The sequence below is a fragment of the Protopterus annectens genome, chromosome 3.part0 (assembly GCF_019279795.1).
Source record: "Protopterus annectens isolate FY-2018-M chromosome 3.part0, PAN1.0, whole genome shotgun sequence".
Classification (NCBI taxonomy): domain Eukaryota; kingdom Metazoa; phylum Chordata; order Ceratodontiformes; family Protopteridae; genus Protopterus; species Protopterus annectens.
Genome location: NC_056731.1, coordinates 537814961 through 537826915, shown reverse-complemented (window position 1 = coordinate 537826915; position 11955 = coordinate 537814961). Strand labels below are relative to the sequence as shown.

Here is an 11955-nt window from a genome sequence, read left to right as displayed (position 1 = left end):
AACATGTTTTGCTCCAATGAACACTAGAGCTGCCATGGCATGCCAACAGGGGACCAACATATGCTATGCCGCTCTAAACTTAACTGCTTCTCGGCCTCTCTCATACAATCTCCAACTTCATATCAACGCATTGCAAAAAGGTGGCAGTACAGCACCAAAAACATCAACATAACCCAACACGTCTTGGGATGGTCATCATATGGAAAAGTTCCTGTTTTAAGCCCATGCAGTCCAAGCTTGTGATGAAAGTCCAAACACAAATTTACAAACAGCTGCAGCAGTACTTTTCTGTCAAGAGGGTACTGCATTCTATGCAAAACAATTCAATAAATAGAACCTCTTCCACAGACCTCTAAAATGCCAGTGGAGAAATGACATTTTACACTGTTTTTAATACCATAAACGAAACATTGGTAACTAGCTTACAGGAAAGTTGTTCTTACCTTTCTAGAGAGTGAGTCTGCCATTCTTGGAGAAGCAAATCAAGAAATTCATAACACCGCCTGTGAATAAATGTGAACCATTACTAATCTTCTGCTATCAGGAAAAAAAAAGCTATGTACTCACCACAACGTTCCATCTGTGTTCTCCATTTTCATTATTCCTCAGCTGTTGGGGTCTAATCCGACTCGGCCACCTCTTCTAGCTCATGGAACTCAAACTCTCAAGCTCCTCCCTTTACACATAACTCCCTAGTCACCTAACATACCTCAGATCTTGCCTGCTGCCCCTAGACCTGCAAAGCAGTAAGCAATTATAATGCAACAGAATCTGGAACGCAAAGGAACAACAGTTCCTGCAGCATCCTTTTATCTTTCCAAGAGTAAATTATGTGTCTGTGTTTGGGGGGGGGGGGGTTTGGTGGGAGGAAAACTGAGGAAGAATGAAAACAGACAAAACAGATAGAAAGCTATGGGTGAGTACATAACCTTTTTTATCCGATGTCATTTTCATTCATTCCTCAGTGTTGGAAAAGAGTCCCCAGCTACCTAAATCCAGGGAGGACTCTAAGGAAGGATATTCCTGAGCACGTCTGGGCTGAAGGCTGCTCTTCCCCTAGACACCAGATCCAATTTGTTATGAGCAATAAAGGTAGGAAGACCAGCCCAAGTTGTAGCTGCACAAATGCTATCCAAAGAAGTTCTAGACAAAAAGGCTTAAGAAGATGGCACAGATCTGGTGGAATGGGCTTCTACCTTCAGATCTTGTCTGCTGCCCCTAGACCTGCAATGCAGTAAGGAATTATAAAGCAACAGAATCTGGAGCTCAAACAAAGGAATAGCAGCTCCTGCAGCATCCCTTGATTTTGGTTGTGGTAAAGACAAATCCACTTTTTTGTATACAAAAGTAATACAGTCAGTCAACCATCTGGCTCAAGTCACTTTAGAAACTGGTTTGTCTTATTTTAATTCCGAAAGGAAATTATTCAGATTTCCTCAAATGTTTGGTTCTGTGAAGGTAGAAACCAGTCTGTGAATATCCAATAGGTGCAACATATATTCTCCTTTGAGAAATCTGTAAAGAAGACCGGAAAGTTGATTAATATTGGATTTTGACACCACCTTGGGTAGAAATGAAGGATTGGTCTGTAAAGATGCTCTACCCTTGTGAAAAATCAAATAATGAAGTTTAGATGACAAGCATGTAATAATGCCACCCTTCTGGCAGAAGTAATACCAACCAATAAGATAGTTTTCCCAGGTCAAAAATATTAATTCATACTTAGCTGATGGTTCAATTCAAAAGGGGATTTGGTTAAAGCCTGTAAAACAATACTAAAAACTCAAGGGGGAAGAGAATCCTTTAGCGGAGCTCCAAGTAGGTATGTTCCTCTGAGAAAGGCTTTGCAAAATTTAGAAGATGCTAAAGTTGAATTATTTACTCCTACATGAAAATTAGAAATGGCTACAAATTGTACTCATACAAATGATGAGCTAGCCCCTTCACTGAAAATCGTAGCTATAAATTCAAGAACCTTAGGACGGGACGGGTAAGTGAGATGAGCCTGGATTGTACAGCGATTAATGGAAATGGAGACACCATTAAGTCAACTTGAGATCTGACACGGCCATTAAGCTGCAAGGAGATGTAACCTCTAACTACACTTCTATCTGTTCTATAACTCATGTAAGCTCCTTCTCCCTTACCTATATCCCCTTGCTTTCCTCGCAGTTGTAAAATGTATTCGGTCAGATGACATACTAAATGTACTGTAGAGGCTTAAGAAAATCTAAGACATCCTGTCCTGCTATTTGTAATTAATCTCATCTCTCATGTATACATTTTTGTTGAGTAATCTCTTATGTATATAAATTGATTTTCTGATCTCTGCTAGACTGCAAGTAGATACATATAAACTGTATAGTAAACTTTTTCTTTGTATAAGTAAAAATGTACTTTGCTCGAGCTTTTCTCCTCTCACCTCCACTGAAAATGGACACTGCTGTCCAGTTGAACCATACCGGTAAACAAATGTTAAATAAATAACTAAAATAAAATAACTGTGCTCTTCAACTGAAGTGCTTTCAGGAGAAATATGAGAATGAAGGTTACTGGACACGAAGCATAAAGGAGACTGGAAGGCAAAACGTGAAGTAGAGCATCCACTGGGGGGAATCAGGGCAAAGAACCTGCTGTACTTGCTGTTGAGGGGAGGCGCAAAGAGATCACAGCATGGCTAGCCCCATCAATGGAAAATTTCCTCTGCCGCCCATATGCTGCAAGACCGCACATGAGACATAATAGATCTGCTTAACCTTTCTGCAATTACGTTGGATTTCCCTGGGATGTGCATTACCATCGTAAAGTGACTGGATGAGATCTCCCATTGCCATATTCTCATAGCTTCTTGAGAAACAGGCCAAGATCTGGTTCCTCCTTGCTTGTTGATGTACCAGACTACTGACATACTGTCTGAATCGCAGTAGCTCTGGTTGGGAGTGTATCTTGGAAGACCTGCAATGCTAGGAAGACAGCTCAGCTCATTTCCAAGACATTGATATGTGTGCTGGACTCTTAAGGGGACCATGTGCCTTAGACAGTCCTTACCTAGAAATGCCCCCTACCCGAACTGAGAGGTATCCATGGTTATTGTGGCCTTGGGTTGAGGAAGAACAAAGAGATGGCCTTCTTGTGTATTTGATTGGAATGGATCTACCAGAAAAAGTAATTTTTCCAAGACTGTGTTATTTTGACATGACTGGATAATGGTTGTTGGAGAACAGACCACTGAGTTGGCAGTGCCCACTGAATGGTCCTCATATGGCACCTTGTCAGCAGTACAAGAGTGATTTTGTTTGACACCAGTGAGGGTGGATGGGAAAATGTATTATACAACCTCGGGATATTACCCTTTGCACCCGTGAATCTTTTGTAATTAATAGCCAGGCTCTCTGGTGCAGGGATAGGAAACCCCCAACTGCTTCCAGAAATGAGCTGTCAGGCCTCCTTTGAGAAGCGCTGACAGGATCCATCAGAGAAAGAATCCCTAGATCCCTGGTTATGTGGACCACCTCTGCCACAGGGATGGTGGCTTCCATTACAGTTCCCCCCTCTGCCCCTGGAGGAACTGTCTCCATGTGGATCTTGGAAAGGACCCAGGGATTTTTTGAACCACATTCCTCATTCGCCTTGCTGGTTCCTAAAAAAAAGTATGCCCAGAGCAGATAGGGTTTTTTCTTCCTGCTCACATCTAGAGAGGGCACCTTTAACTTTGAGGCCAAATAAAGAATTTGTCAAAAGTAGCACTGACGAAGGAAGATTTTAATAGTTCCATAAAGTCACACAAAAGCATCCAGTCATGTACTTTGATAAAAATGCCAGAATCCACCACCTGTGAGGTACCTTCGGCCGCATGTGAGATAAGCCTCATGGACAAGTTTGAAATAGACTGAATGGTAACCAACTGCAACGATATAGTGCTCGCTGCCATGGAGGATGTGGTCCCAGACAGGGATCTGGAAAGTTGTTTAATCAAATTTCACTGAAGTCTCATATAATGTGCCAAGTAATTCAGTGACCTAAGAACAAAGGTCAATGAAGCATAGACATGGCTTCCTTAACCTGTCCAGCGTCCTAGACTCTCTGTTAGAGGAGAGGACAGAGAAACCTTGTTCTGCCAGTTACTTCTTGGTGGCCGCTGCTACAACCATGACATAAAGGGTACTCCCTCACTCCAAAAGGTTCTACCTCTAGGTGGTGCCAGGATTCTATCTGGTCATTTAGGGATAGGTTCTATCATGTCAGGTTCCTTCCATGCCCATCAAGAGATAAAATCAATGAACTCATCAATGGGTGAAGTCACCCAGGAAGTAGACAGGCCAATACCAAACGCCACCAGAAATATCAACTCCTCTTGAGAAGAGTTATTGGGGGACCAACCACCTCTTTGTTTTAGGAGTTCTAAATTGTCTCCAAATGAAACATCATCAGGAGGTGATCTGGGGGACCTCTCCCATTCACCAAAGTCCATGTCCTCTATGACATACTCTTCTGGAGAGTCTAAGTGCAACCTTTTACACTTCCACTTTCTAGGGACTTCTTCTATGGGATACCCCAGAGAAGTATCAGAAGAAATATGTATACCCTGCTGGGTTGTCCGGAGATTGAATTAGGCTGGCTGTCCCAAAGGACCAGATAACAGAGGCTCTGGGCACAGAACAGAATGTAGCTGTCTAGTAGGAGCCAAAGCAGGATGAGAAGTCTAAACTCTGGGAACACAGAAAGCTCTCTCCACTACCTCAAAGCCAGAATATCTCAGACAAAAGGACACAAATGGATCCACTATGTCATGCTTACAGACTGTCAAGCTCCCTTCACCCTAAAGACAAACTACTCAAGGAAGGAGTCAGAGCCGAGCTGTCCAACACTGAAGTTCCAAGGGGCAGAGATGGCTCCGAAAGCGCAAGTCCAACATCCCGGAGCTGGCACTACACCTCCGAGAGTCTAGCTCAGAAGTACTTGGTGCCAGACCATTCAAAGACACAACCGCAGTTAAAGATGCCAACATCTTTGGATCTGAGGCAGACAACTCCAGGTCTTTCAAATCCATAGGCTCTGAAATGAAGGAATAGAAATAACGTCCTAAAATTTATAAAAAAAAAGGGAGAAAAAAGCAAAATATATATATATATATATATATATATATATATATATATATTATATATATATATATATATATATATATATATATATATATATATATAAAAATACAGAATCATAATGAGGGAAATTTAACTCTCAAAAAAATATAACAATAGTTCACTTGAGAATTTACAGCAACCACTTCCAAATGCTATGGCGGCAAATGAGATCTGGTGTATGTTAGGTGACTAAAGCACTATGGGTAAAAGGAGGAGTTTGAGAGGTTTTGCGTTCCACAAGTTGGAATAAGAAGCAGAGTCAGATCCAAGGAACAAATGAGGAATGAATGAAAATGACATCAGATATGCTATTTACTACTAAGCAGTCCTTCCACAAGTACAAATCAATGACATACTTACAGCTAAACTTAAGTGTTAAGAGCAAGAAAACATAATTCACACACAGCAGCAGTACAAATCTCATCCAAGGAAGGTCTAGCTGAAGATGTAGCCACAGACCTAGTAAAGCAGGTCTTGACTGTTCTGGGTAGGTCCACATGCTTAGTAACATAAATGTAGGAAATACAACTAGGAACCCATCTGGAAGTAGTCACTTTGTAAACTGCCAGGCCCTTTCTGTTTTGAGAAGCGGCCACAAAGAGCTGGTCTGACTTCGAAAATTCCTCAGTCCTTTTTAGATAAAATCATAATTGCCTATGGACATCTATGCAATGAATATATATTCTCCTTTATTAGAATAATTAGAGAACAAGACCAGTAGTTGAATTGATTGAGGTTAGCTTCTGAAACTGCTTTAGGGATAAATAAAGGATTTGTTTTCAGAGACACACAATCCTTTTGAAAGATCATAAAAGGAGGTTTAATGCTTACAGCTTGAAGTTCCAAGCCCCTCTTGGCAGAGGTAATGTCACTAAAAAGGCAGTCTTCCAAGACAGGAATTTTAATATCACAAGAAGCAGCCAGTTTGAAGGGTTTCTGCATCAAAGATTGCAGCACCAGAGTCAAATCCCATGGTAGGGAAGGATCTTTGACATGAGGTCTAAAAAAAACTCCTTTCAGAAAGGCTTTCCACAGTTTAGAAAAGGTAGGCTCCTCGTTCAGATGGAAATTAAAAACGGGTGCTACCTGGAGCTAAATGGTAGAAAAACACACCTAATTCTGAAAAAAGGAAGATAAGAAGAGTAGGACATCAGGAATCGGTGCCAAAAAGGGATCCACATCACACTGTCTGTCCCAAATAGAAAACCTTTTCCAATTACTTGAATACACCTTCTTTGTAGACAGCTTTTAAGAGACCACGATAATGCTCCTTAACAGGGAAGGAAGTCTGGACTGTGAAAGGATTACTGGAACTGGAGAAACCATGAGGTTAGATGAAGTGTTCAGAAATTGGGAAATGGCAGCCTGCAGGGAAGGGAAATGAGATCCAGAACAGGATCCAGTATCCAGGGCAGATACCTCAGATGAGACCTTAGAAGGTAGAACGACGCCTGACGAGGCCAGAAAGGGGCAATGAGGATGAGAGGGGTCTTCAGGTGGTGAGCTTTCTGTAAGACTTTGGGAATTACTGGAGTAGGAAGGTAAGTACAGAGGAATCCTAGAGGCCAATTGTTATCACAGCATCCCTGGGTGACTCCCCCACTGGGGGGATTAGGGCAAAATAATTGTTGCATATGTGGTTGAGTGGGGAGGCAAAGAGATTGCAGTATGACTGATCGCAAAAGTCAAACATTTGACATGCCACTGACGGATTCAGGGACCACTTGTAAGGGCTCAAAATAGACCTGCTGAGTTTGCCAGCCATCATTCTGGAACTTCCAGGAATCTGAGTTGCAAGAAGAAAGTGCCTGGAAGACATCACCCATTCCCTCACTCTCATGGCCTCTCTGCACAGAGGATAAGACCATGGCCCCCCCTGCCTATTGATACACCAGACCACCGCCATGTTGTCCATTTGAAATGCTATAGTCTCCAAAAGAAGGCACTCTTGAAAGGCTTGCAATGTTAGAAGGACTGCTCTCATCTCCAGGACGTTTATGTGCAATTTGGTCTCTGTGGTGGACCCTTGCCTTGAAATGTACTGCCCTGAAAATGCCCCCCCACCTCAAGAGGGAGGCATCCATGGTCACTGTGGCCTTGGGCAGGGAAGACAAACAGCCTGCTCGAAACAGGTCCTGAGACTGAAGCTACCAAACGAGATGATCCCTGCACACCTGAGTCAACTTTGTCACGGACATGGGATGAACCTGAGGGGACCATTGGACTACCAGGGTCCACTGAAGAACTCGCAAGCGATACCTGGAGAGTGACACTAACAGAATGCCAGCCACCATCAAACATTACACATGGAGAATCAAATGAACCAACAGCACTCTAGTTCCAGCAAGAGACAGACCTGGCCTCGAATGAGTTGAACCCTGCTGAAAGGCAGTGCTGCAGTCTCCATTACTGTGTCCAACTGGACTCCGATGAACTCCAAGTTTTGCCATGGAAGAGCATTGGACTTGGTAAGATTTACTGTAATTCCTAGATGCTGAAAAAGGCTGAGGGCATACTTGGTGGTCATTGACAGTTGATGCTTCATGGCAGCTGTGAAAAGCTAATTGTCCAGGTATGCAAAGACCTGAAATCTCCGCAGCCTGCAATGAGCTACCACCACTGCCATGCATTTGGTAAACACCTGGGGGGGTATGGTGAGTCCATAGGGCATGACCTGGTAATGACTAGCCCCTATTTGAAAGCTTAAGTGTCTCCTGAAGCTTCTGCTGATCTTTATGTGAGTGTACACATCCTTGCAATCCACTGACCAAATCCAATTGTCCTTGCACAGGAGAGACAGAATGGACTTAACAGTGACCATCCGGAACCTGGACTTTTTGACAGATTTAGCTTGCTGAGGTCCAAAAATCGGACACACATCGCCGGTCTTCTCTGGCACCAAAAAGTAGTTCTGGATCCTTGTTGTCCTGTTGGGACCTCCTGGATTGTTCTTTTTCGAAGAAAATACTGAACCTCAAGATAGGCCAACTCCCTTTGGCGGGGTGGAATGTCCAGTAAAATTTTTCGAATTGAAGGAGGGTGAGAAAATGGAATGGAGTAATCCCTGGAAATAATATTCAATACTCACTGATCACAGGTGAGACTTGGCAGGCTAGAGGGGGAAGGCAGAGTTGTCCCCAGACTTCCTCCAGGGCACGACAGTGGAGCATTGTCTCAGGAACGCTGAAAGGGCTTCTCCAAGAAAGGTGCCCAGGAACCCTGGTTCTGCAGACCCCCTCTGCTCCTGGGACGGCATCTGCCACTGAATCCCCTGCCCTGACTATCAGAAAAGAATTTCTGGTGAGCATCATGAAAGGAAGACCAAGTCCTGCGGAACCACAATTTCTTACTTCCCCTCTGAGTCTTAGAAAAGGACGGTTGAGGAGTAGAAAATTTGTTCCCAGCTGCAGAAAGAGACTTATCCTCCTGCTCGCTGCAGGCCAAACAAGGTGGAACAATCAAAGGGGGCATTAGTAAATAACTCCTTAAAGAGCTCCACAAACATGGAAAGGTGAAGCTAGGCATGCCGTCGAATAGCAATGCCTGTGCCTGCCGCTTGAGAGGTGGCCTCTGCCATACCGCCACATTGGAGATCAACCTCATCAAAGCATTAGCCAAAGAAGTCAGAGCAAGCAGCCTAGGATGAGTTTAAGATTCTCCAGAGGCAACAACTCTAAGGGAAGTGGTGAGCTCTGAAACCAAAACCCTCTGAAGCTGGGTAAAACAGGCTATATAATTGGTTGCTTTCAGTCCAAATGAAGCTGAAGCAAACACATGATTAACAAAAAGGTTAATTGCCCAGGACTCTGTTCGGGGGATGGACCGAGGAGCTCTGTTCCGCTAGCTCCTTCTTAGTAGCGACAGTCATTACAATGACGTCAACGGGGCACCTTTGCTCCAAAACATCCTATCCTTGGAAGGACTGAGGAAATTGTCTGCTTTTTTGGGAAGCGGTTTCATCATGTCCGGCTCCTTCCATGCCCTGCTGGTGATAAGGTCTACAAAAGTTCATCAGAAAGGGGGGAAACCCAGGCAGAAGATGGGCCCTTCCCGAAGGCCTTCAGAAACATGGACTCTTCAGAAGACAGGATCAGGGAAAACCAACCACCTCTATGCTTAAGAATTTTGAGGCTGTCCCCGAAGGATACTTCATCAGGCGTAAGTCTGGGGATCTGTCTCCCTCTTCGAAATCTGTGCCCTCCAGGAGGGACTTTCTAGGGAGTCCAAGTGTCTCTTTTTACATGTTCTCTTCCAAGGAGGTTCCCCCACGGTGGCACAGAAGACACGTACCTCAACTGGGGCAATGCCCATCTGAATGTGCTCATGGGGGGGGGGCTGACCTGGGAGGATGCTGAGGCCTCGTACCCCAAACCCGAGAGAGGCTGGGGAGGACCTAAAGAAGAAGGAGAGGTGACTGCCAACCTGGAGAAGGTCCACACTGTCGCCTAACTGGCCGACAGGGTGGACAAAATTCCTCTCTCCTCCCCAGCAACAAGTGCTACACCTGTTGAGGGAGAAGGGATCTTGATGCAGCACTGAAGTCTCCCAACAATTTCGGCCACGAGCTGTCCAGTGCTAAAGCCCCCAAAGTAAGGGAATGGTCCAAAAATCCAGACCCGAACCCACTCCCAGGGAACCCATACCGACTTCTCGGAGACAAGGCGCAGCCTGTTCTGAGGGCAGCAGAACAGAGCCAGCTAGGGACCCTGACGAAATTGAGAAAGGGGGTATAGCTGACAGTTGTCCTCTCACTAGGAACACCCTGATTCTGACATTTCAAAACCAGATGGATGGGAAAAGGAGAGTGTAGTCCTGCAGATGGGGAGGGTCCCTGGTCACCTGAGCCAGGGACAGCAGCAAGCCCAACTCGATTTGGGCATTGAGGAAACTTATCATCATCCCGTCCATATCTAAGGGAAGGAGGCTTCTGCAGGATCTGGATGAAGCTGACAAGTGGCCAGATCTAGCTGGGGATCCTACCCTGCATCTTATCATTCTAGGGTCCTGAGAAGGAGACCAACTCCTATGAACCAGACCAGAATTCTTAGATGACCTAGAGGGGGAACTCTTGATGATGACAGGATCTGACAGAAGTGTCAGATCCAAAAAATCTACAGTGATCTGAAGCTTTGAACGGCACACCAGACAGATCCGAAAAATGCATTTGGATCCAGTGAAGGCTTGTGTCTACTTGGATCCAAAGGCCACTGCTGCGTGGATACCTCGGATCTGGGGGTCTGATCTGAGGATCTTGGAATGGTAGAGCCCGGACCAAAGCCACAGAGGCTGGACTCAGATCCAGGATCTGTGATGAGACAGCCTAGGCTTCTTAGAATGAGAAGAAGGGGACCCCTTCGATGGAGGGGGAGGCCTCTTCTTCGGATTCTGAGAGAGCTTGGAGGACAGTTTGAGGGCAGAGGACCACCCTGAGCCAAGCCCTTCAGAAGCAACTTATTACATCTCTCCATAAGGGCACTGGGGTTGAATGGGGCACAATGTTACATTCAACCTCCAGCTGACCCGAACCCAAGCAATACACATACTCCTTGTGCGAATCAAAATAAGGCATTTTCTGACCGCATGAGGAGCATCTTTTAAAACCCAAGGGTTTCTCATACAAACTCTTACCGCACACACAAAACTATGAAAACTCTAAAAAACGAGGGAGAGAAAGATTTTTTTTTTTAACAGTACTCTAAGAGAAGGGAAAGGGTGGGAAACAACAGCAATGGGAAAGTTAGGGAAATAAAGCTCTCACTAGACTAAAGAACTTCGTTATTGGACAGGAGGTAAGACTAACAAGCTACTAGAATAAGAAAATGACTATTCTAGTAGCTTGTTAGTCTTACCTCCCATCCTATAGCGAACTTCTATAGTCTTACCTTCTCTCGTCCTATAGAACTTTGCTATAGGATGGAAGGTAAGACTAACAAGCTACTAGAATAAGAAAATGACTACTACAAAGAGAAAAATAAACCCAGAAAATATCACTTATCTGTCAAAGAGGAAGCTCAAGCCTGGATCACGTCCACGTTTAGCAGCAAATCAGATCTGAGGGTCTGAAGGCAGCAGGGGATTATGTGAAAGGGGAGAAGCTTGAGCTCTAGATCTGTCCGACAGTTGCCAGCTCGGATCCAAGACCCATTTGTGATGAATAATGACAGATAGCATCAGATCATAAGCAATATTACATAAACCATTCAATTTATGCCTTTTTTTTTTTAAATAAACATCTTTGTTACATCATCACTTACTACATAGGCAATAATACATTTATATAAACAAAAACAAACCACACTGACACATACCTAGTCGGAAGCATTTATATATCCCCTATAATCTTACCCAATCTTTCTCCCTCAAACACTGTATGGCTCCATTAAGTCCTGCTGCCTTTTAGGCCTCATTCCTCCCTTGTATGCATTGTTCCCACACTTCACATGTTTTCTTATGTAATTTGTTCCTACCCTTTGCTAAAGATCTCAATTCCAGTTGTTTTACCTCTGTTACTATATTCACTACTTCCAGTATAGTTGGTTTAAATTCTGATTTCCATTTTCTAGTAACTGCTTTTTTGGCAGCCACCATTATTAGGCAAAACAAGGCCTCATCGTGTTCTAGGCAATTCCGATTCTGTATCATAGCTCAGAAAAATCATCTCCCTCGTTAGACTAATCTGCCCAGCCAGCATCACTGACAGTACATCATGCAGGGAATCCTTAAAGTCTGCCAACTGACCGGACTCCAAGAAAATACGCCTCCAGTCACCTCTTTCTTCCCTTCACACCTCCAACACTTACTGTCTACCTGGGGA

At 44.2% G+C, this 11955-nt stretch overlaps 1 protein-coding gene across 20 annotated transcripts in view; it reads right to left on the bottom strand.

The window, feature by feature from the left end:
* Positions 1-11955, bottom strand: part of CLASP2 (cytoplasmic linker associated protein 2) — a 7203062-nt gene that overhangs the window by 4918635 nt on the left and 2272472 nt on the right. For all 20 annotated transcript variants that reach the window (XM_044064956.1, XM_044064947.1, XM_044064955.1 and 17 more), the window contains one exon: positions 444-503. In XM_044064956.1, coding sequence (XP_043920891.1) covers positions 444-503 — 60 coding nt within the window. The remainder of the gene's footprint in view (positions 1-443; positions 504-11955) is intronic.